At 39.7% G+C, this 26785-nt stretch overlaps 2 protein-coding genes across 3 annotated transcripts in view; one reads left to right on the top strand and one right to left on the bottom strand.

The window, feature by feature from the left end:
• Positions 1-239: 239 nt before the first annotated feature.
• LOC308686243 (ras-related protein Rab-9A-like) lies at positions 240-2260 on the top strand. The gene is made up of 2 exons (XM_081394611.1): positions 240-497; positions 1541-2260. Exon 2 carries the CDS (start codon positions 1577-1579, stop codon positions 2183-2185), a length of 609 nt encoding a protein of 202 aa, XP_081250737.1. The 5' UTR covers positions 240-497; positions 1541-1576; the 3' UTR covers positions 2186-2260.
• A 4158-nt stretch (positions 2261-6418) lies between these two features.
• The window catches only part of gpm6ba (glycoprotein M6Ba), a gene marked incomplete at its 3' end in the record, with an annotated part of 171903 nt that continues 151536 nt past the window's right edge, over positions 6419-26785 (bottom strand). The window contains exons 4-7 of one of the 2 annotated variants that reach the window (XM_081394609.1): positions 12714-12882; positions 12343-12416; positions 11808-11873; positions 6419-6571 (exon numbers count right to left, since the gene is read on the bottom strand). In XM_081394609.1, coding sequence (XP_081250735.1) covers positions 6419-6571; positions 11808-11873; positions 12343-12416; positions 12714-12882 — 462 coding nt within the window. Of the gene's footprint in view, positions 6572-11397; positions 11501-11807; positions 11874-12342; positions 12417-12713; positions 12883-26785 lie in introns of those variants that run through there. The other variant, XM_081394610.1, reaches the window with a different exon arrangement.

Here is a 26785-nt window from a genome sequence, read left to right as displayed (position 1 = left end):
CTAACAAGCTCAAAAGCTCCAAGCTTGATGATGTAATGACATATGTTGATTTAATATTGCTGTGCGTTTGTGATCAAGTGACATCAGAGAATGTGTGCTGTAGAACTAGCAGGGATATATTTGGTTAGTGACTCGGTGATAATGCTGTCGTCAATCAAAGTCAAAGACAGTTAATAATTAATGTCCTATGCCAACCAAATATTAGAGGGAAAAGGCACTTCAAAGAGAATATTTAGTTTACACTGAAGGATTTTTACTGTATCAGGCTGTCCTCAGTTAAGAAACCAATTCAATTCATTTCCGTGTTGTTTTATTAATTGATTTCATGTTAAATGTCTTATAAATGAGCACTCGGTCATATGAGCTTCAGCAGCTTGTTTGGCCAGCCTAGGGGCGCCATGTCTTGAGAAGCTCCATACAGTGGATGATGCTGCTTCTACTTTAAGGAATGGTGCTGCTAACACAGCACTTCGACACGAGTTGCTGAATTCTCAACGGTATGTATCCTAACTGTCTGTTCCTCGCGCAACACATGTTTTAAATGTACGAAATACCAAGTGTAGAATTTGACAGGACCTTTAAAGCAATGATGGCGTTGTTAAGAGCGTCCCAATTTGCCGGTTTGATCATGCGATTGAATGGAATGCCACCACTTAAATTTATCTTACAATAAAGCGACGTCTTGCCACAATATTACGGTTCCTTTGATCATTTGCTTTATGACGAGAAAACAGTCGCTTGTAACAGTCCCTCATTTTGCCATTGATTAACTTCGATATAGAGTAAAAATGGGCTTGACTTCTTGAACCTGCGTCGTATTCTAAGAGGTTTTCTGTTGTAAATGCGTTGAGCAGCGCTGTCGGGTTTTTTAAAAATGATTGATATGAAAACACGTCACGAATAGCTCAGGATTGCCTTTCGTTTAGCTTTACACTGTAAAAGATTTATTTACTACAGTTCTTCAAAATGTTCAGACTTGTTCGTTTTCAGATGTGATTATGTTATCAAAAGTATACGGTTATAGGAATGTAACCTTGCATTATGAGTTAGATTTTTGTCTTTATTTTTCATATAGCCTACTAGGCTAAGTTATGAAGTCAGGATGATCCGTGAAGATATGTCTCACATGATCGGCGCTTCCGGGGCTCAGATGAATGCACTCCTGTCACATGACAGTAGGCTAGCCCAGAAGCCTACGAAAATAACTATTTTTTTGACGAACAATGTCTAGGGCTAAAGGGTTCGTCAGAACTTAAAATTAAAGATACCATTATTTATGACTCGAGCTTTGCTGATTTTAAGTCATACTGGCATTCAAATGTATTTCTATTTAGGCCAGAAGTCTGCTCTGAAAAAGAGGCAGAACCAGCTCTACACATACCTCACCTCTCAAAAAAAAAAAAAAAAAAAAAAAACTTTAACTTCAACTTCAACTTCAATATGTTACATTTTCTTATATATTCAAAGTGAGAAGTTGTGCTGCTTTTTTTTTTTTTTTTTTTTTTTTTTTAAAGCTTGCTAATTCTGATTTTCATTATAGGTCTGTAGGTGAGGTAACATATGAAAGTTCTTGATAATGACCACCAAATCATCTCTGCTGAAGGTGATTCTGCTGGGGGATGGTGGCGTGGGAAAGTCATCCCTCATGAACCGCTATGTCTCCAACAAGTTTGATTCACACTTATTCCACACAATCGGTGTGGAGTTTCTTAACAAAGAGCTGGAGGTGGACGGTCTCATGGTTACCCTACAGATCTGGGACACAGCAGGCCAGGAGAGGTTCCGTAGTCTCCGAACGCCCTTTTACCGTGGCTCTGACTGCTGTCTGCTTACATTTAGCGTGGACGATAATCAAAGTTTCCTGAACCTCAACAACTGGACGAAAGAGTTTGCATTCTATGCAGATGTCAGGAACCCAGAGAAATTTCCTTTTGTTGTTCTAGGAAATAAAGTAGATGTGACGGAGCGTCAGGTGTCAGTGGAAGAAGCTCAAAGGTGGTGTCAAGAGAATGGTGGATATCCATACTTTGAAACAAGCGCAAAAGATGCCACTAATGTCTCAGCTGCTTTTGAGGAAGCAGTTAGGCGTGTGCTTGCATCTGAAGATCGTGCAGAACATCTGCTGCCCACAGACACCATCGACATATTACGCAGAAAGCCGTGTTCTAACGGCTCGTGTTGTTGATGCTTTTTAATGAAATGGACACAACTGAAGTACTCCTTGTTATGTGCTAGCAAATAAATGTATACTCTTCAACTCTAAACAGCAGATGCCAGATATAACTTATTGTGTGCAATATGCTTACTTTGGTACAGCAGAGCTATATAATCTCAAACACTTGTCCAGCTCTGAACAATGAACATAAATGAAAAGGCTTTTAGAATTATATGCCTTGTTTAGTTTAAAGGACAAGTTCGGTATTTTACACTTAAAGCCCTGTTTTCAGATCGTTTCTGATGAAATAGAACGGTTAAGATTGAAATTTGGACACATGCTGCTGGCCCGAGAATTTTCAAAAGCAAAAGATGCTTTCCAACAGGTATTTTACCATTCGTTGTAAAACTGTGGACCTATTTTTCCAAACGCCTCACACCCGTACATTCTTCCGTTGAGAGCTTGAATAATAGGACAACCCCAATTCCGTTTCCGGCGACGGAGTAATACCGTACCTCACAGCACATCCAATACAAGTCAGTTGGACAAAAACTACGATAAAACCTGTTGGAAAGCATCTTTTGCAGCGATTTTTGTGTGAGCATATCAGTGAACACCCCTGACCACTCGGTGAGTTTCACGTCTTTGTAAACGAAAGTTAAATGCGTTTTAGGAAGGATTGTTCCAGTGCACCTATGCAGCCATTGTGGAGGTGTGCAGCCTATGCAGCTACCACAAAAACTGAAAATTCTCGGGCCAGCAGCATGTGTCCAAATGTCAATATTAACCGTTCTATTTCATCAGAAATGATCTGAAAACAGGGCTTTAAGTGTAAAATACCGAACTTGTCCTTTAAAATAATCTCTTTGGTTCACATTCCTTTTGTCATCCCTTCAAAGCACTGGATTACCTTCCCTTTGCGATTTTAGGTGGTCTAAATTATCAATGTTGGTAAACCAAACCGGCATCAGTGAGATCCTCCAGGCAACAAATTATAATGCAGTTAACAGTTGAGAAATAAACATCAGCTATTACACTCATGAACACTAGAATGTGTTTGTATCTCATTTTCGGTGTGCACAATGTAATGTACGCGCTGTGTTACTTTAAGTGCCTTTAGCACAGGTTTGTTTGTTTGTCTTATTTAACAATCGTGCATAAGACGTTTTGGAATGTCTTCAGAGTCATGAGGGTGATTTTGTATAATAAACAGAGCAATTCCAATAGGGTCCTCACACCATCAGTGCTCAGGCACTAATTAATTATCATTTCAGTTTGAATGGGATAATTTATTTTTTGAATATGCTTGAATGTGAAAACTTATACCATTCCAAGACATTTAGGTGTGAATTTCCTTTTACATGTATCAGACATCTGTGCATAATTTCTGTCACAAAATGATTCTCATAATGATCCTGTATGCTCTCTGAATTTGCATTTTTTTTTTTATTTGTTCATATTTCACTGAACTATTACTAAATTAAAAGTATTTGATTATAGATTATAATTTTTATTGTGTTGTACCATGTTTTTTTTTTTTTTCTCTCTGAAAAGTTAAGGGTAATGTTGAGATATTTTTAATAATAAAAATAAGGGCACAATGTTCTCATTCCTACACCAGGTGGCGCAATTACGACAAAATACACATTTTATATGCACAAACTGCAGAAGGACTTAATAGAAATGATGATAGTTACCTTGCAATGCAGTGAAGTAATAAGACAGTATGGCAAATATTTGAAGGTGCTCCTCTATCTTTTGCACAGGTGTTTTTTTTTTTTTTTTTATAACACAAAACAGTTCATATAGATCATAGAAAATGTTTTACTAGAGAAGGTTACAAAAATCACTATACAGGATTCATAAAACATCTGACTTCAAATTAAAATGGACTATGAAACATCTAAGACTACAATTTCCATCAAGATACAGTGAATTGTTTTGGGGGGAGGACACTAAATTGTAGTTCATTAGAACAATGGAATACACATTACTTAAAGTAGGCCTACTGCAAAACAAAATTAAATATCTTTCCTTCATGCAATAATGAGGGAACAATAGAACATCCAGGCACACCTTTTCTTTTTCAAAACCTGGGTAAATAGATTAATGGACATTAATGGATCTATTAATAAATAATGTATATTAATAGATTAATTCTCGAAAGCTCGCATTAACATAATTTAAAATACAGCAAGAAATGGCATATAATTGGTAGTAAAACAATTGTATATGTGGACAATACTAACATGCTTATATTTACAGAGACATTACAGAGAAGAATTATTTCAGTTAAAAGAGAGATCAATAAAAAGAGAGTCATATTGTAAAAGTAGTAATAGAAAGAGAGAGAGAAACCAGTTAGGAAAAAGATACACTGCAAAAACAAGGCGGCGTCATTTGACTGTAAATTTAAACCATTTTCAGAGTTCCACGTCCATAGCAATAACTCACACAGAGGGGTCACAACCATTTCATAAATCTCATGGTAAACATTGATCTTGCCATATTAACAAATTCTAGAAGACTGGAAAATACCTAGATTTAGCAACGAAACTGAAGGAATGTATTAAACCTGTATGGCTGATGAGGGCAGTTTCTGTTATACATTAAGAGGAAATAATTTTGTCTATTTTTAGTTTTATTTATTTTTTCATAAAACAAAGACATATAAATTGTTCTGCCTCACAGATATATATCAGTCAGATACTGTTTTCTGGATATAATTTTGAGGGTTGAGTACTAGATAATACCCAAGACTGACAGGTTTGAGAAAATGTCCTGCAGAGAAATATTTTTACTGGTGTAGGCTATGTGTGTGTTAATATATCTGCTTTCTATTACAAGATTAGTGCAATTTGTCAAGAACCGGCATTATTACCCCAACCCTCAAAAAAAAAAAAAAAAAAAAAAAAAAAAAAAAAAGTAAGAGTTGGAAAAAGAGGTGAATTCAGATATCTAAAGGGGGTCACGTCGCGCCACGTCTAGGACAACTCGAGGTATCGCACACCGGACGCGCACTTTTTCGGTTTATGGCCAGCAATATTGTTATGTTTAAGGACATTATGAAATTAAGATAATGCCTGTACTATGTTATGATTGTACTGTACAATTAAATACAATCGTTGCTAAGTCTGCAGTCTGAATTCAATTTACCTCAGAGCGTCCGTTAACTGAATGAATTGAGAATATCACCTGAAAATCCGATAACATCAGCAATTTTCATTCAAGCAGCTGATTTCTGTCAATGAATGTAAAACTAAATGTAGGCTATATTGCAGCACAGGGTGAAGTCAGTGTATACATTAACGACGATTTGAGACAAATAAATGTACATTAATGTAAAACTATGTAAATGGCGCTCTGGCGCGGCAGGATTTTGAACAAGGTCCTGAGTCAGCTGGGCGCCGCGGACAGACGCCGAAAGGCGCCGCCGGTGTGAGTACACTCATAGAGAATAATGTGTTCGAAAGCGTCCGGTGTGCGACCCCCTTTAAGATAGAGAGAGCCCAGAGAAAGATTCTAAATAAACAGACATTTTCAATACACAACCTGGCACCCATAATAATAATTTAAAAACAACTAAATTCATTCACTTTCACACATTTACACACACACACACACACACACACACACACACACACACACACACACACACACACACACACACACACACATATATATATATATATATATATATATATATATATATATATATATGTATAAAACACCAAAAAGGAAGTTCCTGTAAAATGTTTGTGAGGAGTTAGTGCAGACAATCTATCATGTAATTAGCACTTCACCAAGAAAATGCATCATAATTTCAAATATAACCCAGTTATAACCATGACTCTACACTTGAACATACACTTTCTACCAATTCAAAAAAATTGTCAATGCAAAATGACAGTACAATACTAGTATACATACACTTTTATACCAGTGGTCTTCTATGAAGTGGATGAGCAAAACACATCATATCACTATTAACTGTATCATGGATGATTCCACTTATCATTTGTTACAGATGTTAAACAACTTGCCTAAACGTGTTTCATCATGATTATAGCCAACTTATACCGCACTGTTATAATGTATAGTCAGGATAGCGCACCACTTAACAGTGTTAGTTTGTGCAATGTTCCATCTGAAAGTGGCAGGTCATTGCAGCGGCTGTGTGTTTGTGTATGGGTGTTTTTGGTGTGGTCTAGAGAGCAGGTTAGGTAGAGGTGGGGTAGAACAGAGCAGAGCAGAGAGAATTGTTTATGAGTACGAGTTTAGACCCTCCTTGGAGCGTGACTGCACATCCTGCAATTCTTGATCATCCCTGGTCTTGATGTCCTGGTAGTCATGAGTCTGCTGACATGCTCCCTTTAGGTAGGCCCAGTTTGCTGCCAGGATCATCAGGTAGTGGATCTGTGAACAGTAGAGATGGGAAAGAAGACAAACAAAATAGACAGAGAGATGGAGAGGGAGCAAGACAGATGAAGAAACAGGTGGAGGGAAGGATTAGTCATGAGTGGGTTAATGAGCCAAAGCCAGCTACAAGAGTTAAGACAGTATTAATTGGTTGCTCTCAGAACCTATTAAGTAACTTAATCTCAGTGAATTATTATAGCTGCACCACACAGAAATCACTATTAGTTGATCAGAATACACTGAAATAATATATTTTAACTGTCACTGTAATGTGTAGTTCTGTGTCTGTTTTATTTCATTGTGTTTTGGTTGTTTTCCCTGTTCTGGTTTGCCTGAGTTCCCTGTGCTTATTAGTTTCCATAGTTCCTAATTTTCCTTTGATTACTCAGTCTATTTAAGCCTTCAGGTCATTCAGTTCTTTGTTCGGTCTTGTTTACGTCTTTATGTGGTTGTTATACTATACTCCTGAAATCTCTTGTTGGATTATTATTAAAGACTGTTTTAGTTGTTTGCTCTGTCGTGCGCTTTATTGCAGCCACTTCACCCACCGAAGTTACAGCTAAATTTATATATTTTTTTCTCAAATTATTTTTATGGTTTGGTTCAAACCTTCAATTTTTATGTAATATTAGAGCTGCATGATTTCGGATAAATTGAAAATCTTTTTTTTTTTTTTTTAAGAGAGATCATGATTCTCCCACAATTCTGAACAAAATAACATGTTATGTACTAGAGGTTCTGACAAATCATTAATTGCAGCATAAAAATATTTAATTATTATCAATAAATATATATTTTTAAATCTGTTTAAAAAAATAACGATTCAGTAACTTACTCAAAAAGGCTTGGATGAATCAGCGTTTTTGAACAAATCTCTTGAATGACATACATTTTTTTAAAGTCACTTGTTGCCACTTACTGGTGTATTGATGTAATAATTGTGATAATTTGTATTATTGTAACAAATAATGATATTGTGTATTTGAAAAGACTGTGAAGCTGTTTCATACCTATACATGACAGCTGTTCTCTCTGGGTCAGATTTAGGACAGATTTAAATGTTTCGCTGTGATCATACTTGTCAAAGGTTTAATAGACAAAGCTGAATCATTGTCATTTAAGAATAAGATAGCCTGGGAGTTTAAATCGAGATTGTGATCTTTTAACGATAAAACGTGCAGCTCTATTTATTAATCAAAAATATTTATTTTCCCAAAACAAAAACATGCAAAGTTTGATTTGAAAAAAATGTATAAAACCCACAATAATTTCAGCAGTCAGTAAAGCTAGCCAGAACGTTTTCTGCACATCAATACACGAAAATACTATTTAAACAAAATTGTGTCTTTTAATTGTTTTATGGGTAGTCTTATTTGCTTTTAGACAAACCAAACGAAACAGGTTTAAACCCAGAAACCATGATTTTCGATTAGACCAATATTGAAATGCACTTTAAATAAACTTTTTTCAGTGTATCCAGCATCACATTAAATATTATTATTTCATGTGTTAGCATTTAGCAAATAAAAGATGTAAGAACTACAGGTGGTATCCAAAGAAAGGTTAAAAAAAAAGATGAGCTGATCTATCAAATAAAAAGAAATGAACTTCTCAACAATAATTGTTTATTTCTTCTTTCAGAAAACAGGAACTATACTGGTTTGAGAATGATACAAAAGGCACAGAATCTATATACTGTTTGAATTCTATAATAACCAGAATACTAAAGTAAGTAGTTGGATGAATCTAACAATAAAGGCTCTGAAAGATATTGCCACTTTTTTGTCATTTCCATGAATGCAAAACATCACATGATGAGTTAAAAAGTACAGTCACACCCTTCACAGGTACATGTACAGTAGCATAAGTAAAATCTATCTGACTGAATTATGGACTACTGGTGCCTCAGGGTGAACATAATCCAATGGAAACATAATTATCAAAAACTTTTTTTCTAGTTTTAATCTGGTCCATTAGGTGTTGTTGGACTGACAGAAGAGTTATATTCTCACTAAGCCTACTTAAATGTCATTTTCTCATTGGGTCTCATTCATGAAACATTCGTAAATATACGAGTAAATTTGTGAGTGATTTGCGCGTAAAGAGACCTTCCCAAAAACTCTTATCCTGATTCACAAATACTTCGTAAACGTCAGATGTGATAGTGAAATGTGTGTGTGTGTTAATGAATTCCAATCAGTAGTAAATGGGACGCGCGTGCACGCTCATTCTCAATTACCATAAATCCCGCCCATTAAATCCGACTGACAACTTTAAATGGGCATCATATTATGACACCAAACGAAGGATTTCAACATGTCTTCTCAAAAGCGAATGAAAAAGAGAAATTTCTCAGATGCAGAAATTGAAGTTTTATTGTCAGAAGTTCATTCAAAACGCCACATTTTATTTTCAAGCGTACATAGTGGCGTATCAGGTCCTAAAAAAAAGGAAGCTTGGCAGCATATTACAGATGCAGTTAATGGAGTTTCATCTGTTAATCGAACAGTCCCAGAAGTGAAAAGAAAATGGGTTCGACATGAAGCTTGACTGCAACACTTGTGACTTGCGGACTTGTGTTCTGTTTGCAGATGCTATTACTGGCTCTCATAATAAAAGAAAAACCGTTATTAACTAGATGTACCGCATCGCGGTTCAAAATATGACCGCCGCTCAGGCCTGCACTGGCTTTCCACAAAAATAAATGACGTGGAGTAATTTGGCTGTATTGCGTGTTTATGTATATACCTAAAAAAAGTAGTAGTATGTGCATGTCTGTCTGTGTGTGTGTGTGTGTGTGTGTGTGTGTGTGTGTGTGTGTGTGTATGTGTGTGTGTTTGTGTATGTGTGTGTCTGTGTGTGTGTGTGTCTGTGCGTGTATGTATGTGTGCGTACATGTGTGCGCGTGTGTGTTTGTGTGTGTGTGTCTGTGCATGTGGATTTGTATGTGTGTGTATGGGTGTGTGTCTGTGCGTGTGGATGTCAGTGTGTGTGCATGCTTGCGTTTGTTTGTATTCCTGCATGTGTGTGTGTGACAGTATCATCCTAAACCAGCAACCCTTCGCTCAACAGCACCATCTACAGGCCGATGAGTGTACAGTCACTAAATGTGCACATAAATGAATTTATTTTATACCCCCCCATGGATGAAATTCTACGAAACTTAGCAGAGGATACCCCCAGAGGATGTCAAGTTAATCATACACATGAAATATGGTGCAGTTCTGAGCATCTCCACTGAAGATAGGGGCGATTAAAGCAGAATAATATTGCATTTTCATTTTTTTGGGAGGGGCGCAAATCACAAATGAGTGATTATGGGCTAGGTTGATGTGGGCCCTTAAGAGCAACATACCATAAAAATTTCTTCATCCTCGGTGCCACGGTTCAGGTAGTTATTTAGGAAAAACTGCATTTTTTGGGGTTTGGGGGGGTCCAGCGTGGGGGGGGGAGTGGCCCCCGGGGACAAATGAAATTTTTCCGTAGAAGTCTAGTGGGGCTACATGCCCACCAAATTTCATGTTCCCCGGTGTTTCGGTGTCCCTGGTATCGTTGACGAAAAATTTACGGGGGCCCCAGCGCAGGGGGGGAAGTGGCCCCCGGGGACCAAACGAAATTTTTCCGTAAAAGTCTAGTAGACCAACATACCATAAAAATTTCTTCATCCTCGGTGCCACGGTTCAGGTAGTTATTTAGGAAAAACTGCATTTTTTTGGGTTTGGGGGGGCCCAGCGCGGGGGGGGGGGAGTGGCCCCCGGGGACCAAACGAAATTTTTCCGTAGAAGTGTAGTGGGGCTACATGCCCACCAAATTTCATGTTCCCCGGTGCTTCGGTGTCCCTGGTATCGTTGACGAAAAATTTACGGGGGCCCCAGCGCGGGGGGGGAAGTGGCCCCCGGGGACCAAACGAAATTTTTCCGTAAAAGTCTAGTAGACCAACATACCATAAAAATTTCTTCATCCTCGGTGCCACGGTTCAGGTAGTTATTTAGGAAAAAATGCATTTTTTTGGTTTTGGGGGGGCCCAGCGCGGGGGGGGGAGTGGCCCCCGGGGACCAAACGAAATTTTTCCGTAGAAGTCTAGTGGGGCTACATGCCCACCAAATTTCATGTTCCCCGGTGCTTCGGTGTCCCTGGTATCGTTGACGAAAAATTCAGTTAGAGGATAGAAAAAAAAAAAAAAAAAATTTGACAATCCCTATATGACCGCTTTCGCTAGCTACGCTAGCAGCGGTCATAATTACTATATATAATATTTTTTCAAAATGCTGTGTAAATATGTACCCGATTAAGGTGAATTAAAATGCAGCCTTATTAATGAGCAAAACGTTCGGATGTTAAACACTATTTACGCGTGGCTGGGAGCAGGTGTAGATTTCTTTCGTACTAACCTAACATTTGGAAAATACAAACATTTTAATGAATCCGAAAATTTACGCCAGAACCACTTTACACACGATTTACACAAAAATTTGTTCTGCTCGGGTTTCATGAATGAGACCCATTAACTTTAAATAAGATACATTATTCTGGATTGTACTTGATTAAATAGGTCCTAGATTAACACAGGTAAAAATGTATGGAAAACATTAAGTGAGTGAAATGTATTGTCCTTGTTTCGTCAAAAGATCACACTTTGTCAAACTAGTACAGAAACATTAGACAATAACATTAATATGCACTACATTGTCTATACAATAAGTCCAATGCTATTAGAATTAACAATTCTCTATTTATTCTCTACCTTATCTTTTTCCTGACCTCTTTTACACTCTATCTCTTTTTCTCTCTATCTTTGAGAACAACTTTCGCAGACTTTGCAGTTGCCCTCGTACAAAGAGTTCAAAATTTTGTGGTGTGACTGTGGTCGTAGCTCTTAAACTTCAACACAGCAAAGTTATACGTTGTGGCCATCACATAGATGAGCTAAATGGAAGAGAGACAAACCAGTGGGTGAGACCAAACATTGTTTTATAAGTACAGTAGCAACTTTACAACAGAAGTTGCACCACTTCCCCATAAAAGCATGTACGCTAGGTCAATCTGTGCCTAAAGATCCTGAACTGATGATAGAATATTGCAAAATAGTACCATGGCACTATATAGTACCATTTTCACTACACATCAACGCAATTCTTTACTAAGCAATTTTAGACCATTTTCAACTATTATTCTTGATATAAACAAGTTACTTAAGAAAACAATTAAATGAACATTTAACATGAAATCTTACCAGCGCGATCACAGTGGCACCAGCTCCAGCACAGGCAACAATATAAAGATGGTAGGACAGATAGAACTGCAATGAAATGTTATGCAATCAATTACTAGCATTACTATGAAAAAACATAACAAACACAAGACAACAGACCAAGCCGCACAAAATGTGATATTACTCATTTAAAATAAACATTTTAATTCTGAAGTGAAGTAATCCTTTAATAGAGACAGGCGAATCGCTGTCATTTAGAAATGAGATCATGATTTTTTTAATGATGAATCGTGCAGCTCTAGGATATATACAGTAGTGACAACTGATATTTACATGCAGTAGTCAGTAGTCTGCTATACTGTAATTTAAAAAAATCTCATTCATTTACATTACAGGCTATCAGAATTTCATCTTTTTTCTTTTTTTTCAGTAAACAGTTAAACAAATTTAAACAACTTTTCTGACTATTATTTCATGTCAGGCTTCACAGGGTTAAATTATCTTCCTTCCAGTACATATGTGATGATCTTCAGGGACAAATGAGGTAAATCTTTACCTCACTAGTATTGCAGATGTCGCTTAGTGTGGACCCACAGGCTTTACCAGGGCTAGCGTTCCATGGGATGATTCCTGAAAATGATTACATGTATTAAATACATCCATCTAAAAATTATAAAGAATACCAAAGCAATACACTTGAATAGTTACATATTATTAAATGGAATGAATGGTTGTATAGTTTGCCACTGGTAGGGCTTTCAGTAAATGACAGGGAAGGAAATGGCTGATTGTATTTGTAAAAGGAAGTGTACACTAGTTAACATTCTTTTAAAATCACTTACTTCTTACATTGTAAATTGATGTTGATTTTGCAAATCAATATAACCAAGTATTATCTAATGATTCAATCTCAAGTTTTTTTTTTACCATACTGCCGCACATCGACACAGATGTTGTCCACAGAGGTGAGATTGGCAATAGGGGACTTCATGGCACCACACGTGATCCACATGTTATAAAAGAGGAAAACAGGCACCGCAGAGAAGCCAAAGATGCCTAGCCATCCCAATCCCAGAATGTAAGTGAGGAACACAAACTTCAAAAAAGAAAAAAGAGAAGTCTTGTTTAGGTTGTTGCAGTTAGACTCTCATGCTAAATATCCACTCAATATCCATACATCTAATATCATAATGACTAGAATAATCTCATAGTTTTGATCCTGTTTAAATCCTGCAGTGTATACAGAATGTGACCCAGAATGATGACCTATTTACCGCTGAATCACCTTGGATCTGTCGCCACTAGATTATCACAATCACTCATGTGAACATACAAGATTCCCAGCTTAAAAAACATCACAAAGACTACCCATACATACAAAGACACATCTATGGCCTGAAGGCTTTAAAGATGAATCCTACTGGACATCTGCAGCAATTATAGGAATTCGGGTACACTGCACTGATCATGCCAGATCTGTCCTCAAGAGTTTAATGTTTATGGAGGGGGTTAAATGTATTTGAATGAGCTCGTATATGTTTATGGAAAGCGTATTTGCCAACCCACGCACATTGGGAAACCTTACCTGTGGCGACATTTCCGCAAAATATTATTATAGTCTGGTAGTTCACCTGCACCCGAAAGGTATATTTTTTTAACTTAGTTTTTTGTAATCCTTAAGGTGTCTAGTAACGGAATTTTGATGTTCCCCACGCAAATTATTGTCCCATGTGTGATTTTTTGTATCATCTTTTGTGTCCGTGCTTGATTTTCGGCTGTGAAAAATGAAAACTTTAAATCTACAATTTGAACAATACATCCAACAGACACAATCCACCCCATTTTCTCTTTGTCTTTGCATGAGGAATTGATATATATGAGGATTGTCATGATTAGATGATGTATGGTGCATTAAAACTCAAATAAACGCAAAAAAAAAAGTAAAAAATCTGTGACATTGGATCACTGGAACTCCTCCCCTATGGACCCTATTGATATATGTTTTCTAACTTTTGTATTTTTATAGTCTTTATGATATCTAATAAGCAAATGTTGATGATCCCTACTTGAAATATTGTCACATGTTGGTCCAAATGAACATCTCCCATAATAAGGAGTTACTATTCAAACCGTTATATTGGTATTATATTTATTGAAACAAAACTGAAAACCACTCATATAGTCAAATATGTGTATATATAGGGTATAACAAATCCCCATTAGAATAAACTGAAATAGAAAAAAGTGATTCTAATCAAAGGTCAAAAGGTCAAGGGCAATGATGTCTATTCATCATACAGCAGGTCTTCATAATCGACCTCTTGCGCCTCGTCTTCTTCACCATCTCCATCCATCTCCTCGACTGTTTCCTCCAGCAAGTCAGTGAGTAAAGTGGGGAGGATAGGCCCACAAGACCACACTGGTTCCAGGGTACCCTCTTCAGTCTTTTCCCAGCCTTGGCCAGGATCATAGGGCTTGGGACACCAGAATATCGGTGTGGCTGCTCTCTTGTAGTTGGCCAGACGGTGGTTGACACGGTTGATGTGTGGGACCAGGTTGTCTCTGCAGGGCGGGAGCCGGGACAGATCCACCTTGAATCTGGTGGTAAGCGTCTCATCCTCTCCAATAATTTTTTTCAGCATGATGCTGCGCACGTTGTTCACAGATTTTTTTGCGGGCCTGGCCATACATTACACATGTAAATACCTCGATGTCCTCCACCACATCTGGCTCCACAGACCACTGATCACCAAGTTTTCTGAGGACATAAATAATTATAGTATTACAAAGTCACAATGTATCAATACCTATGTTCAGCATTAATTGCCATTACATGCTACAGAATAACTGACTAAAAATACTCACTTGAAGGCTGCATGGTACTTTGGATTACTCTGCAGCTTTTTCAGAGGCCCAACCTTCCCTTTGCCTCTAAAGGTACTTGTAAGGTCTTCTCCTGTGAAGACGTATAGGCCAAGTATTGTTGTGCAGTAGTCTACCCCCTTACATTCTGCCAGTTCGCTGACATTTAGGATCCGCCTCTGCTTTTCGGTCCCAATGTTGACGTAGATGGTCAGCGGGACGGATTGGGCGTGGTGCAGGAGGATGAAGAAAATGTCTGTGTCTGGAGTCCTCACCACAGCCACCTTGTGCCCCAGTTGAGCGGCATACAGCAGGTACAGAACAACCCGGGTGTCAGTCTCTTCCTGGGTTGACTCCAGCTGAGGTATCTCACATGTGGTCACCTGAAACAAGTTATTGAGTAAGGTGTGATAGTATATAGTAAGACACCACTTTATCAGTTTCTCATCTATAACTGGGCTTGGCTAAATATTTTCCAAAAGTTTCTAATAAAGAAGAATAGTGAGAAAGACTGTCAAAATACTCACATTGCCACCCGATGACTCCAACTGATATGCTTTGCCTTCAACGACTACCACTGCTGTTCCACATTTCTCCAGCCGTGATGCAGATGCTTTGCTGCCCCACACCTCAAGTAGCAGTTTACAGAGTTGTGTCTTGTTCTCATCATTTGCCAGGAAGAGTTTGAAAACACTCGGCTTCCTTGTTGCAGGAACACAAGATGACCAAGATGGCGCCCCTGTGTGTGGCCAGCCGTCTGCCCCTGTTACCTGTGCTGTGTATTGTTTTATTAGGGCCCAAGCCCTGAAAGGGCGAAGGCCCTATTGTTTTCGGTAGGATTATTGTTTATTATTATTAGGGCCCAAGCCCTGAAAGGGCGAAGGCCCTATTGTTTCCGGTAGGATTATTTATTATTATTAGGGCCCAAGCCCTGAAAGGGCGCAGAGCCCTATTGTTTTCGGTAGGATTATTAGGGCCCAAGCCCTGAAAGGGCGAAGGCCCTATTGTTTTCGGTAGGATTATTAGGGCCCAAGCCCTGAAAGGGCGAAGGCCCTATTGTTTTCGGTAGGATTATTAGGGCCCAAGCCCTGAAAGGGCGAAGGCCCTATTGTTTTCGTTAGGATTATTAGGGCCCAAGCCCTGAAAGGGGGCGAAGGCCCTATTGTTTTCGGTAGGATTATTAGGGCCCAAGCCCTGAAAGGGCGCAGAGCCCTATTGTTTTCGTTAGGATTATTATTAGGGCCCAAGCCCTGAAAGGGCGAAGGCCCTATTGTTTTCGGTAGGATTATTATTAGAGCCCAAGCCCTGAAAGGGCGAAGGCCCTATTGTTTTCGGTAGGATTATTATTAGGGCCCAAGCCCTGAAAGGGCGAAGGCCCTATTGTTTTCGTAAGGATTATTATTAGGGCCCAAGCCCTGAAAGGGTGAAGGCCCTATTGTTTTCGGTAGGATTATTAGGGCCCAAGCCCTGAAAGGGCGAAGAGCCCTATTGTTTTCGGGAGGATTATTTGTTATTAGGGCCCAAGCCCTGAAAGGGCGAAGGCCCTATTGTTTCCGTAAGGATTTTTAGGGCCCAAGCCCTGAAAGGGCGAAGGCCCTATTGTTTCCGTAAGGATTATTATTTTTTTTTTTATTTTTTTTTTCTTCATTATTTTTTTTTGCCTTTTTGCCACTTTTGGGGCCCTTAACATGCTCAAAAACTCTTGAAATTTTGCACACACGTCAGAAACTGCGGCCATCAGGGCCGGGCTGAAGCTGGTACTGGGGCGTGGCAGGGGGGCTCGACAGCGCCCCCTGGAATGGGGTCCGAAAACCTGGTCCATAAATCAAACACGCTTGCATGTAATAATATGAAACTCAGTACACATATAGATCTCATCGGGCCGAACAACTTTCGTGCTCTAAGTTTTACAAAAGCCCAACAGGAAGTCGGTTATTATACGTTGTTTGGAAAACGCATACAATGGAATGTGAAATACTCCTCCTAGGGATTTCATCCGATCGCCACCAAACTCGGTGAGAATAAAGTCAAGACATTGAGGATGAATTCTTGCGAACGGATTTTTGATATCTCGAACGGTTTGGCCGTGGCGAGGAAACGAATTTATGGCGAATAATGGGACACAGGAAGTGTGTTATAACTTCTGCATACATTAACTGATCTTGATGAAACTTCAGCAGTGTGTTCGCTGTAAGAGGCCGATCACATGGATGTGACTATTGTGAGTCAAAGTTATAGCGCCACCAACTGGCACCAGGAAGTGTGTCACTTTCAAAATGCTTTGAAGTCACCCTCTTAATTTTACCCGATTTGCTTCAAACTTTATGTGTATAATGTAAACACAGGGCAGATGTAGACCTGTGAAAGGATTATTGATATCTTAGATACTGTTGCCGTGGCAACGCATCAAGTTTTAATATTCTTTTCGGATGCGTTTGAGACTCTTAACATGTTTGAAATTGGATGAAACTCGACAGACACATAATATTTATTAGCCAGTAGACATGTGAAAAGTTTCAGAAACGGGCGTGGCAGGGGGGCTCAACAGCGCCCTCTTGAACAGGGTCTGAAAACTTGGTCCATATATCAAACACGCTTGCATGAATTAATATGAAACTCGGTACACATATAGATTTCATCGGGCCGAACAACTTTCCCTCTGTCAAGTTTCACGCCAGCCCAACAGGAAGTCGGCTATTATGGGTTGTTTGGAAAACGCTTGCTGTGGAATGTGATGTACTCCTCCTACAGAATTCATTCAATCACCTCCAAACTCAGTCAGCATGAAGTCAAGACATTGAGAATGCTAAATTGCGGACGGATTTTTGATATCTCGAACGGTTTGGCCGTGGTGAGGAAACAAATTTATAGCGAGAAAAGAGAGGAGACGAAGTGTTATAACTTCTGCATACATTAACTGATCTTGATGAAACTTTAGCAGTATGTTCGTGGTAAGAGGCAGATCAGATGGATGTAACTATTGTGAGTCAAAGTTATAGCGCCTCCAACTGGCAGCAGGAAGTGTGTCACTTTCAACATGCGTTTGACAAAAGTGGGTGGGTTCGTTTTACCAACAGTTACAAAAATCAGTATATATATTTGTAACACCTGTTTGCAATAGGTAGACTATTTTTGTGGACCACTAGGTTCGTCTAGGGAGCCTGAGATGATCGTAGTTTAAAGATAAGTACAGATAAAATAAATCAGGACTTCTTTTGATATCAGCCGACTATTTACTATTTAAAGTGTAAAAATAATAATTAAATAAATTTGTTGTAAACACTCAGTGAGAGAAAATTAGAAGAAAAATAACATCAATACAATGAACAATATACAAAAGTTAGATCTCACAAAACCCTATAGGTGCACCTTTATAAATTAACACACTTATATGTATGTCAAATAAATCTTGTTCACATTCATCCAATAGTTGGGTATGAATATAAAGCTCAATCAATCAATCAAAAATGAAATACAAATAGGCCAAAAAAAATAAACGAAATTCAAGCTGAACAGTTCTTAATTTTTTTCAGTCAGGGTTAGTCTTGTTTTCCCTCAAAAAAAATTTAAGGAAGACGATTTTTCTTTTGGAAAAAAAAAAATCAAAAGTCCAGTCCTTTGAACCTGATCCAGAAAAATTTGAATCACTGTCTCAAGTGATAGGAAAATATTGAAGAAAGAAGAAAAAATGTGTGAAGATCCCACCTCAAATTTGCAGAAATAGAGTTCACAAAACGGGGGTTTTGGCCTACTCAATCAGATAGTCTAGTGTCCAGATCCATGGGGGCTCGCCATCAAAGGAAATATCCAGAAATTGTTTCCACAGGAACAAAAACCTGACCTGTATTTTAGGTCAAAACGATAACAAAATTACTTAAAACTTCTATCTTCTTATTTCAGAGGGAAATAATTTTAAGACAGCGGTAAGCTGCAGTGTCATCACATTACAGCAATAACCAAAATAAAATTACAAATGATAACCACACAAAAGAAGTTTAGATAAAACTCATATTAAACCATATATACACTATCACAAACTCAAGACTTCACTTAAAACACATGCTATCTAGAACTTCGTCACACAATTCCATGTAACTAATTTACCGATCGTTATTAAACCAGCATTTATCTCGCTTCCACCATAAACATACAAAAACACATTAACACTCACCAAATCCTTGTTTAGTGATGTCTTTTATCAAATATTTGGTCTCAGAATAACGATGTTCAGACACATTACCCACAGGAGCTCTGCTCTAACACTCTTCTCAAAATGGAGGATTCAATTCTCCCTCTGTACGAGAGCACGTTCTAGAAAGAGCAGGCTTAAAGGGGCAGTACTCTATTTTCATATACATGACGTAACCAGATGAAAAACTCAAAAATAAATTAAAACACATACAAAAACAATTTTTTTCCGTTTCTTTCTTTTCAGAAATATTTTTTCTTCTTGTTTTGTAATCAAATAAATTATAAATCTTAATAAAATCAACATAAATGAGCACTACTGTGTTATGTATTGTATCTCTTGTCACTACTATGTATCTAAATCACCTGTGCTACACCCTCCCCTCCAGAATCTATGCACGTCCCGTTGCATTAGCTCTTACTGGCTGGCATGTAACTGGCACATCAAAGATTTGGGGTAAGGATGTTTCAACAAGGTCAACTCCATTTAGAGAGTTTGTAAAGGCAGTGGTAAGGCCATGGAAAAGTGCTTGGGCAACAGATATTAGTGGATTTCCCAACTCTCTATACTGCAGTCTTTCGGGCTTTTCTCTTTGCCTTTGGGAATGTCTTATTGAACATTCTGGCTCTTGAGACAGTTCAATCTTTTCAGCATTAGACGAAGAATCAACTGGTATTTCAGTTTCCTCTCCGATTTCCACTTGATCACTCTCTTGCCCTTCCTCAGCTGGACTTTCAGGTAAGTTTCCACTTAGCTGATTCTCTGACAATTCACCTTTCTCTAACATTTTATCCGATTCAGTCAGCTGATTCATAACTTCTTCAAGCATCTTTTCAGTGTGTGAATTGTCCCAGCCTACCTCTTGTCCAACAGGATCCATCTCCACAGGCAGTTTCTCACTACCATGAACTGTTGAGGACAATTGAGGGCAATCAAACTGCTGAGGGCATCTCACCGGAGGGTTCAAGGTAGGTGTAAGAGTACCCGATGCTTCTTGAGGAGACTTTTCAACAGTAGGGATTCTCATCCAGAACTCTGGAACTTCATCTTCCATTGTCTCTGCAGTATCGTCTGCACTATCCTTATTGGAATTTTCATCTCTGGCCTGTTGACGTGTTCTAGGCTTTGGAACAGGTTTTGGTGGATTAGACACCATCTCGCTTGTCACAGGGAGAAATCCACAGGGAAGCAGAAGATCTCGATGCAAGGTACGTACTGATCCTTCTTTTCCTTCAGGTCTTACTGTGTATACTGGAAGTTCACCAGCCCGACGTACCACGATATAAACAGATGGCTCCCATTTATCTGCGAGTTTGTGTTTCCCTCGCAAACGAACCTGTCTCACTAAAACTCGGTCACCAACTTCCAAAGTAGAATCAACAACATGTCTGTCGAACCTCTTCTTGTTTCTTTCAGCGTTCTTGAGTGCATTGCAGGTAGCAATTTGATAACTCTCCTCAAGATGCTTTTTAAGGTTTGACACATATTGGGAGTGTGAGAGTTGTTTGCCGGTGGTAGGGAGACCAAAAGCTAGGTCGATAGGGAGTCGAGGCTGTCTTCCAAACATCAGTTCGTAAGGGGTAAACCCTGTAACATCATTTTTTGTACAATTGTACGCATGAACGAGAGGTTTGACAAAGTCGCGCCAGTGAACTTTTTGTTCGTCGTTCATGCTACCCAACATGTTCAAAAGTGTCCTGTTAAATCTCTCCACAGGATTACCACGTGGATGATAGGGTGTTGTTCTTCCCTTCTTGATCCCAGCGATGGCACAGAGCTCCTTTATAGTGTGTGATTCAAAATCAGGACCTTGATCACTGTGTAATCTTTCTGGGAATCCGTAGTGAACAATGAAATTGTCCCATAGGGCTTTGGCGACGGTTCGAGCCTTTTGATTGGCAGTTGGTATTGCCACTGCATACTTTGTGAAGTGATCTGTTATTACAAGTATGTCTTTAGTGTTGCTTCGATCCGGCTCCAAAGAAAGAAAATCCATACACAGCAACTCTAAAGGTCGGGTTGTTCGTATGTTGACAAGCGGAGCTGCTTTCTCTGGGTGCGCTCTGTGAACCACACAACGAGGACAAGTTTGGATCTTTTGCTCGATGTCCAATGCCATTTTTGGCCAATAAAATCGGGACCTTACTAAATCAAGGGTACGATCCATCCCCATGTGGCCCATCTCATCATGGAGATTTGTTAAGACAGTTGCTCTGAGCTCTTTGGGTAACACTAACTGATAGGTTAGAACCTCTCCATCCTGTCTTTTCCTGTACAATACCCCATCCAGGAGCACAAAGCGATTCCACTCTCTCATCATAAGAGAAAGCTCTGGGAGTTCTCCTCTCACGGTGGGAGGTGGTTTCTCTCCTGATTCTAGGTGAACAATAATTTGAGAGATAGTTGAGTCAGCGCTTTGCATATCGATTAGTTCCTGAACTGACAGATGAGGTATGAGTGAAACTCCATGTTCTTCTTCCTCGTAGCTGCTCGGCACAGCACTAGAACTCATAGCAAGAGACTGGACTAGCACTGCTCGTCCACTTACACCTTCCACATCATCTCCAGGCATGGAACAAATCATGTGCTTATCCCAGATGGCTTCAACCTCATCCCGTGAAAGGCTTGTTGTTTCTGGGTTTTCAAAATGTAAGGTAAGGAACTTATCAATCCTTTCTTGTTCCTTTCTTGAGACAAGGTCAGCAGTCACTTCATGAGGACGCCTGGATAAGCCATCAGCATCGAGGTTAAGTTTCCCTGCCCGATACTTCAAGGAGAATGAGTAAGTAGAAAGAGCAGATAACCAGCGATAGCTGGCTGCATCCAACTTCGCAGTAGTTAGGACATAGGTAAGTGGGTTACTGTCGGTGACAGCTGTAAACTGACTTCCATAGAGATAATCATGGAACTTGTCAGTTACAGCCCACTTCAAAGCGAGGAATTCGAGTTTGTGTGCTGGATAGCGACGCTCGCTAAGTGACAAACCCCTACTAGCGAAAGCAATCGGCCTCATGTTTCCATCTTGCTCCTGGTATAATGCAGCTCCCAAACCTGTTGTGCTCGCATCAGTGTGTAAAATGTACGGAAGTTTAGGGTCTGCAAAACCCAAAACAGGAGCAGAGGTGAGTTTGTTAATAATTTCATCAAAAGCTTGCTGACAAATAGCTGTCCAGCGCTGTTTGAAGGGTTCTCTAGGGTTCAGGTATTGACCTTTTGTCTCTTGTGTCTTCCTTGTTTTGCGAAGCGGAGGGTATCCAGAAGTAAGGTTGTTAAGGGGTCTCACTATTTTGGAGAAGTCTTTGATAAATCTCCTGTAATACCCTGCGAAACCAAGGAAAGACCTGAGTTCCTTCAAGTTCGTCGGACTTGGCCAGGTTTTTAGGGCCTTGATCTTATCAGGATCCGTCTCAACACCATTTTCTGACACAATGTGCCCTAGGTACCTCACCGATGTCTGGAAAAATTTACATTTTTCGGGTGACAACTTGAGACCGTAATCTTTTAGACGCTGAAGAACCCGCAGGAGCCTTTCCTCATGCTCTTCTAATGTCGCAAAAAAGACTATGAGATCATCTATAAAGACTAGAACCTCTTTCAGATTGATGCCCCCCATGCAGCGCTCCATTAGTCGCTTGAACGTGCTAGGTGCGTTTGTGACCCCCTGGGGCATCCTATTAAATTCCCAGAACCCCAGGGGACAAACAAAAGCAGTCTTCGGCTTATCAGCTTTTTCTACCTCGATCTGATAATACCCAGACTTGAGGTCTAAAACAGAAAACCAACAAGACCCAGTCAAAGCAGAGAACGTCTCTTCCAGGTTGGGTAGAGCATAAGCATCTTTAATAGTTTGGAGGTTCAGCTTTCGATAATCGATGCACAGCCTTACCTCCCCATTCTTCTTCCTCACAACCACGATTGGGGAAGAGAATGGAGACTCTGACTCCCTAATGATCCCAGCATCTAGCAGTTCTTGTAGATGTTTCCGGACAGCTTGGATGTCTTTAGGGTGAATGGGTCTGGCTCTGTGCTTAAAGGGCGTCTCAACATGCAGTCGGATATGGTGTTTTGTCTTGGTGGTGTGACCAAAATCAAGATCATGGCATGCAAAGGCTTCGTGCAATGAATTAAGCTTTCTTGTCACTCTTTCCTTCCATTCAGGAGTCAACGGTGAGTCATCAAAGTTAAATTCAACTTTTGAGTCTTCTGCCGACTTTGCCTGGCTAACAAAAGGTGATGTCAACACAGTATCCTGACTCTTGGGTATGACACTCTGAATAGAATTCACTTCAGCTACCAGAATTTTTGGTGGAATGATCACATCATGCTGAGACTCATTCTTCAGAACAATGGGTAAGCAATTCCCTTTGACAGGAAGAGTAAGCAAGCAACTTGACACCAATATTCCACCAGGCAAAGTTGATCTTTGTGGGGCTTCCACAATAACCCATCGGTCATTCACTGGGTTAGACATTCGAACTGACCCTTCAAGAACTACTGTCTTCCCAGCAGGAATGGTTTCAGGGGCTTGACAGTTCAAACTCACCCATCCCAGACTATCACAGACACCCTGCCTGTGCATGAACTCAAGAACCTGCAAAACTGCTCGGTAACCCTGGGGCATGGGCTGGTGATACAGAGGTTTAGAAGATGTATACTCAGAATAAAGGGAATTCAGGGTGTTAGTGCCTATGAGCACTTGACCATTAGGTCTGCTATCTGGGACGATCAACGCAAGAGTCTGCACTTCTATATCTGACCCCACAAATTCCTCCGGAAAGGTTATTGACGTTTCAATGTAACCCAAGTAAGGAACTTGACAGCCGTTTGCACCTTCAATCTCAAGCAAGTTGTGCAAAGGTTGTATGGCTTGATTTCCAAAGGCATCTTGATAAAATGAGAAAGGAAAAGTGGTCACTTGTGACCCAGTATCAAGAAGACAATTAATCTCTTTGTCAGCAACCATCACTCTTGCAGTGCATTTAGTTCCAATAAGACCAGGTGGAAGTCTTTTGCATTCGCGAATGGAATCATGGTCCACCGAGGCAGATATTACAAGGTCATCTCTGGGACATTGAATGATTTCTCCAGTTCCTCTTTGTCCCGTAACAGGAACTGGAATTAGTTTAAATCTTTGGAATCTGGAGCTTTGTTACATCTCTCCCAATGTGCCTGCTTTTCTTTCAACTGGCGGTTCTTGGCACCAACCAAGGAAGGATTCGGGCTATCCTCACAGTGAGATGCTATATGGCCATCCTCCCCACAACGAAAACAATACCAGGGTCTTGGCTTAGTTTGCTTGTCGTGTTGGGGGCTGACCCCTTTGTTTGGCTTAGAGGGGGGTGCATTGGCTGACCTTGACTCCTTTGGCTTGGACTCTTTGAATTTCTTAGACAGTTTCATTGAGGCGATTTGATTTTGTAGCTCAGCTACCTGTCGCTTTAATTCCTTCACTTCATCACACTTTTCAGCAGAAACCGCAGGACTGATAGAGTGAAGATTCGACACGACGCGCCTCGTGGGTCCAGAGGATTGTTTGGCAATGCCTAAGTGTTGGTTCATCCGCACTGCTTTTATAGCTTGCTTATCTTCTTCTGTTCGCAGCAACAGCAGTAAATCAGAGAATGCAGGTGGATTTTTCCGTTTCTGCTCTAGCTGGAGCTCAGTTATTAAAGCATTGTCCCAGCACCCCCGGCAGAATTGTTTTAACAAGTGCCGATCACGCTCAACGGCAAGAACACCACCTCTTTTTATGGCTGCATTCAAAACCTTTTGTAGCCTGTGCAAGAATTCTGATGGTCTCTCACCAGCATTTTGGAATGTGCCCATAAACTTTGCAAAGAGCTCGTCTCCATCCTCCACGGTACCAAAAGCTGAGTCTAGGAGCTCAAGATAATCACTTGGAGGGGAATGAGGACTTAAGTGTTTCACAATATCAGCTGCAGGTGGGAGGAGACTGTCTAACATTCGTCGTGAGCGTTGCACATCTGAGAGAGTGGGATCAGTCAAGAGAAAGTCGACATTTGTGCGCCAAGTATCATAGTCTAACTCATTAGCTGAGTGTGAGGGCTTTCCTGAGAAGGGTCTCAAGCGTACAGAAGCAAGGGAATGTGAAGGAGAATCTTCACTTCTTACAATATGCTCCACAACTAGTCGCTGCACTTCAGCTGGAGTCACATTATCTATAGTTATTTTCAGTGGGGTGCCCACATCAGCATTGAGCTTTGAAGTTGATGCACTAAGCCGTGGCAAAGAAATGTTTGATTTCCTCTGAAAGAGAGTGGATTCCTTTGATGGCTTGTCATCACCATGTGGGGCTGCAGTCTTAATTTGGGTTGACTCAACTACTGGTTCCTGGGCACCTTCATGGTCAGGCTCAGTTGCTGGAAACTCAGATTCAGTCTGTGGAAGTGATACAGCAGAGACTGTAAGTTTAGCTAACTCTTGCTGCAAAAGCTCTTCAATTGGCTTGCCTGTTACTTTTGAAATTCCTCGTAGCCCTTCTATGAAAGTGTGGGTTGCACTACTGCTGGCTGCAGGTGTATACACACTGGCGAGAGACTCAATTTTATAAGTAACATCAGATGAGGTAGGGCTCTGCAAAGTACAGGGAAGAGAGGGTTCAAAAGACTGCATCGCGGAGTCATGCCTGAATTCAATGATGAGTTGTCTGTGAAACTCTGTTTTAGGGTCATCAATATGGACCATTCGTTCGATAGAACCATAACTTGCCAGGTATTCCATCACTTCTTCATCTCTCTCAGTGTGGGTGAGACCACTGATTATCACAGCGTTGGGAACGCAAACACCTTCACTTTGCACTACTTCCATTTCTGAATTAGCTCAATAAGCCCCTCTATCAAGTTTGTTCTGCACTATCTGTACAACAGGCTCCTGGCTCTGGCTCGCCAAGTTTTATGTAACACCTGTTTGCAATAGGTAGACTATTTTTGTGGACCACTAGGTTCGTCTAGGGAGCCTGAGATGATCGTAGTTTAAAGATAAGTACAGATAAAATAAATCAGGACTTCTTTTGATATCAGCCGACTATTTACTATTTAAAGTGTAAAAATAATAATTAAATAAATTTGTTGTAAACACTCAGTGAGAGAAAATTAGAAGAAAAATAACATCAATACAATGAACAATATACAAAAGTTAGATCTCACAAAACCCTATAGGTGCACCTTTATAAATTAACACACTTATATGTATGTCAAATAAATCTTGTTCACATTCATCCAATAGTTGGGTATGAATATAAAGCTCAATCAATCAATCAAAAATGAAATACAAATAGGCCAAAAAAAATAAACGAAATTCAAGCTGAACAGTTCTTAATTTTTTTCAGTCAGGGTTAGTCTTGTTTTCCCTCAAAAAAAATTTAAGGAAGACGATTTTTCTTTTGGAAAAAAAAAATCAAAAGTCCAGTCCTTTGAACCTGATCCAGAAAAATTTGAATCACTGTCTCAAGTGATAGGAAAATATTGAAGAAAGAAGAAAAAATGTGTGAAGATCCCACCTCAAATTTGCAGAAATAGAGTTCACAAAACGGGGGTTTTGGCCTACTCAATCAGATAGTCTAGTGTCCAGATCCATGGGGGCTCGCCATCAAAGGAAATATCCAGAAATTGTTTCCACAGGAACAAAAACCTGACCTGTATTTTAGGTCAAAACGATAACAAAATTACTTAAAACTTCTATCTTCTTATTTCAGAGGGAAATAATTTTAAGACAGCGGTAAGCTGCAGTGTCATCACATTACAGCAATAACCAAAATAAAATTACAAATGATAACCACACAAAAGAAGTTTAGATAAAACTCATATTAAACCATATATACACTATCACAAACTCAAGACTTCACTTAAAACACATGCTATCTAGAACTTCGTCACACAATTCCATGTAACTAATTTACCGATCGTTATTAAACCAGCATTTATCTCGC

Source organism: Scardinius erythrophthalmus (genome assembly GCF_964197995.2).
Source record: "Scardinius erythrophthalmus genome assembly, contig: HAP1_SCAFFOLD_51, whole genome shotgun sequence".
NCBI classification, from domain to species: domain Eukaryota; kingdom Metazoa; phylum Chordata; class Actinopteri; order Cypriniformes; family Leuciscidae; genus Scardinius; species Scardinius erythrophthalmus.
This window is presented reverse-complemented; position numbering and strand designations above follow the sequence as displayed.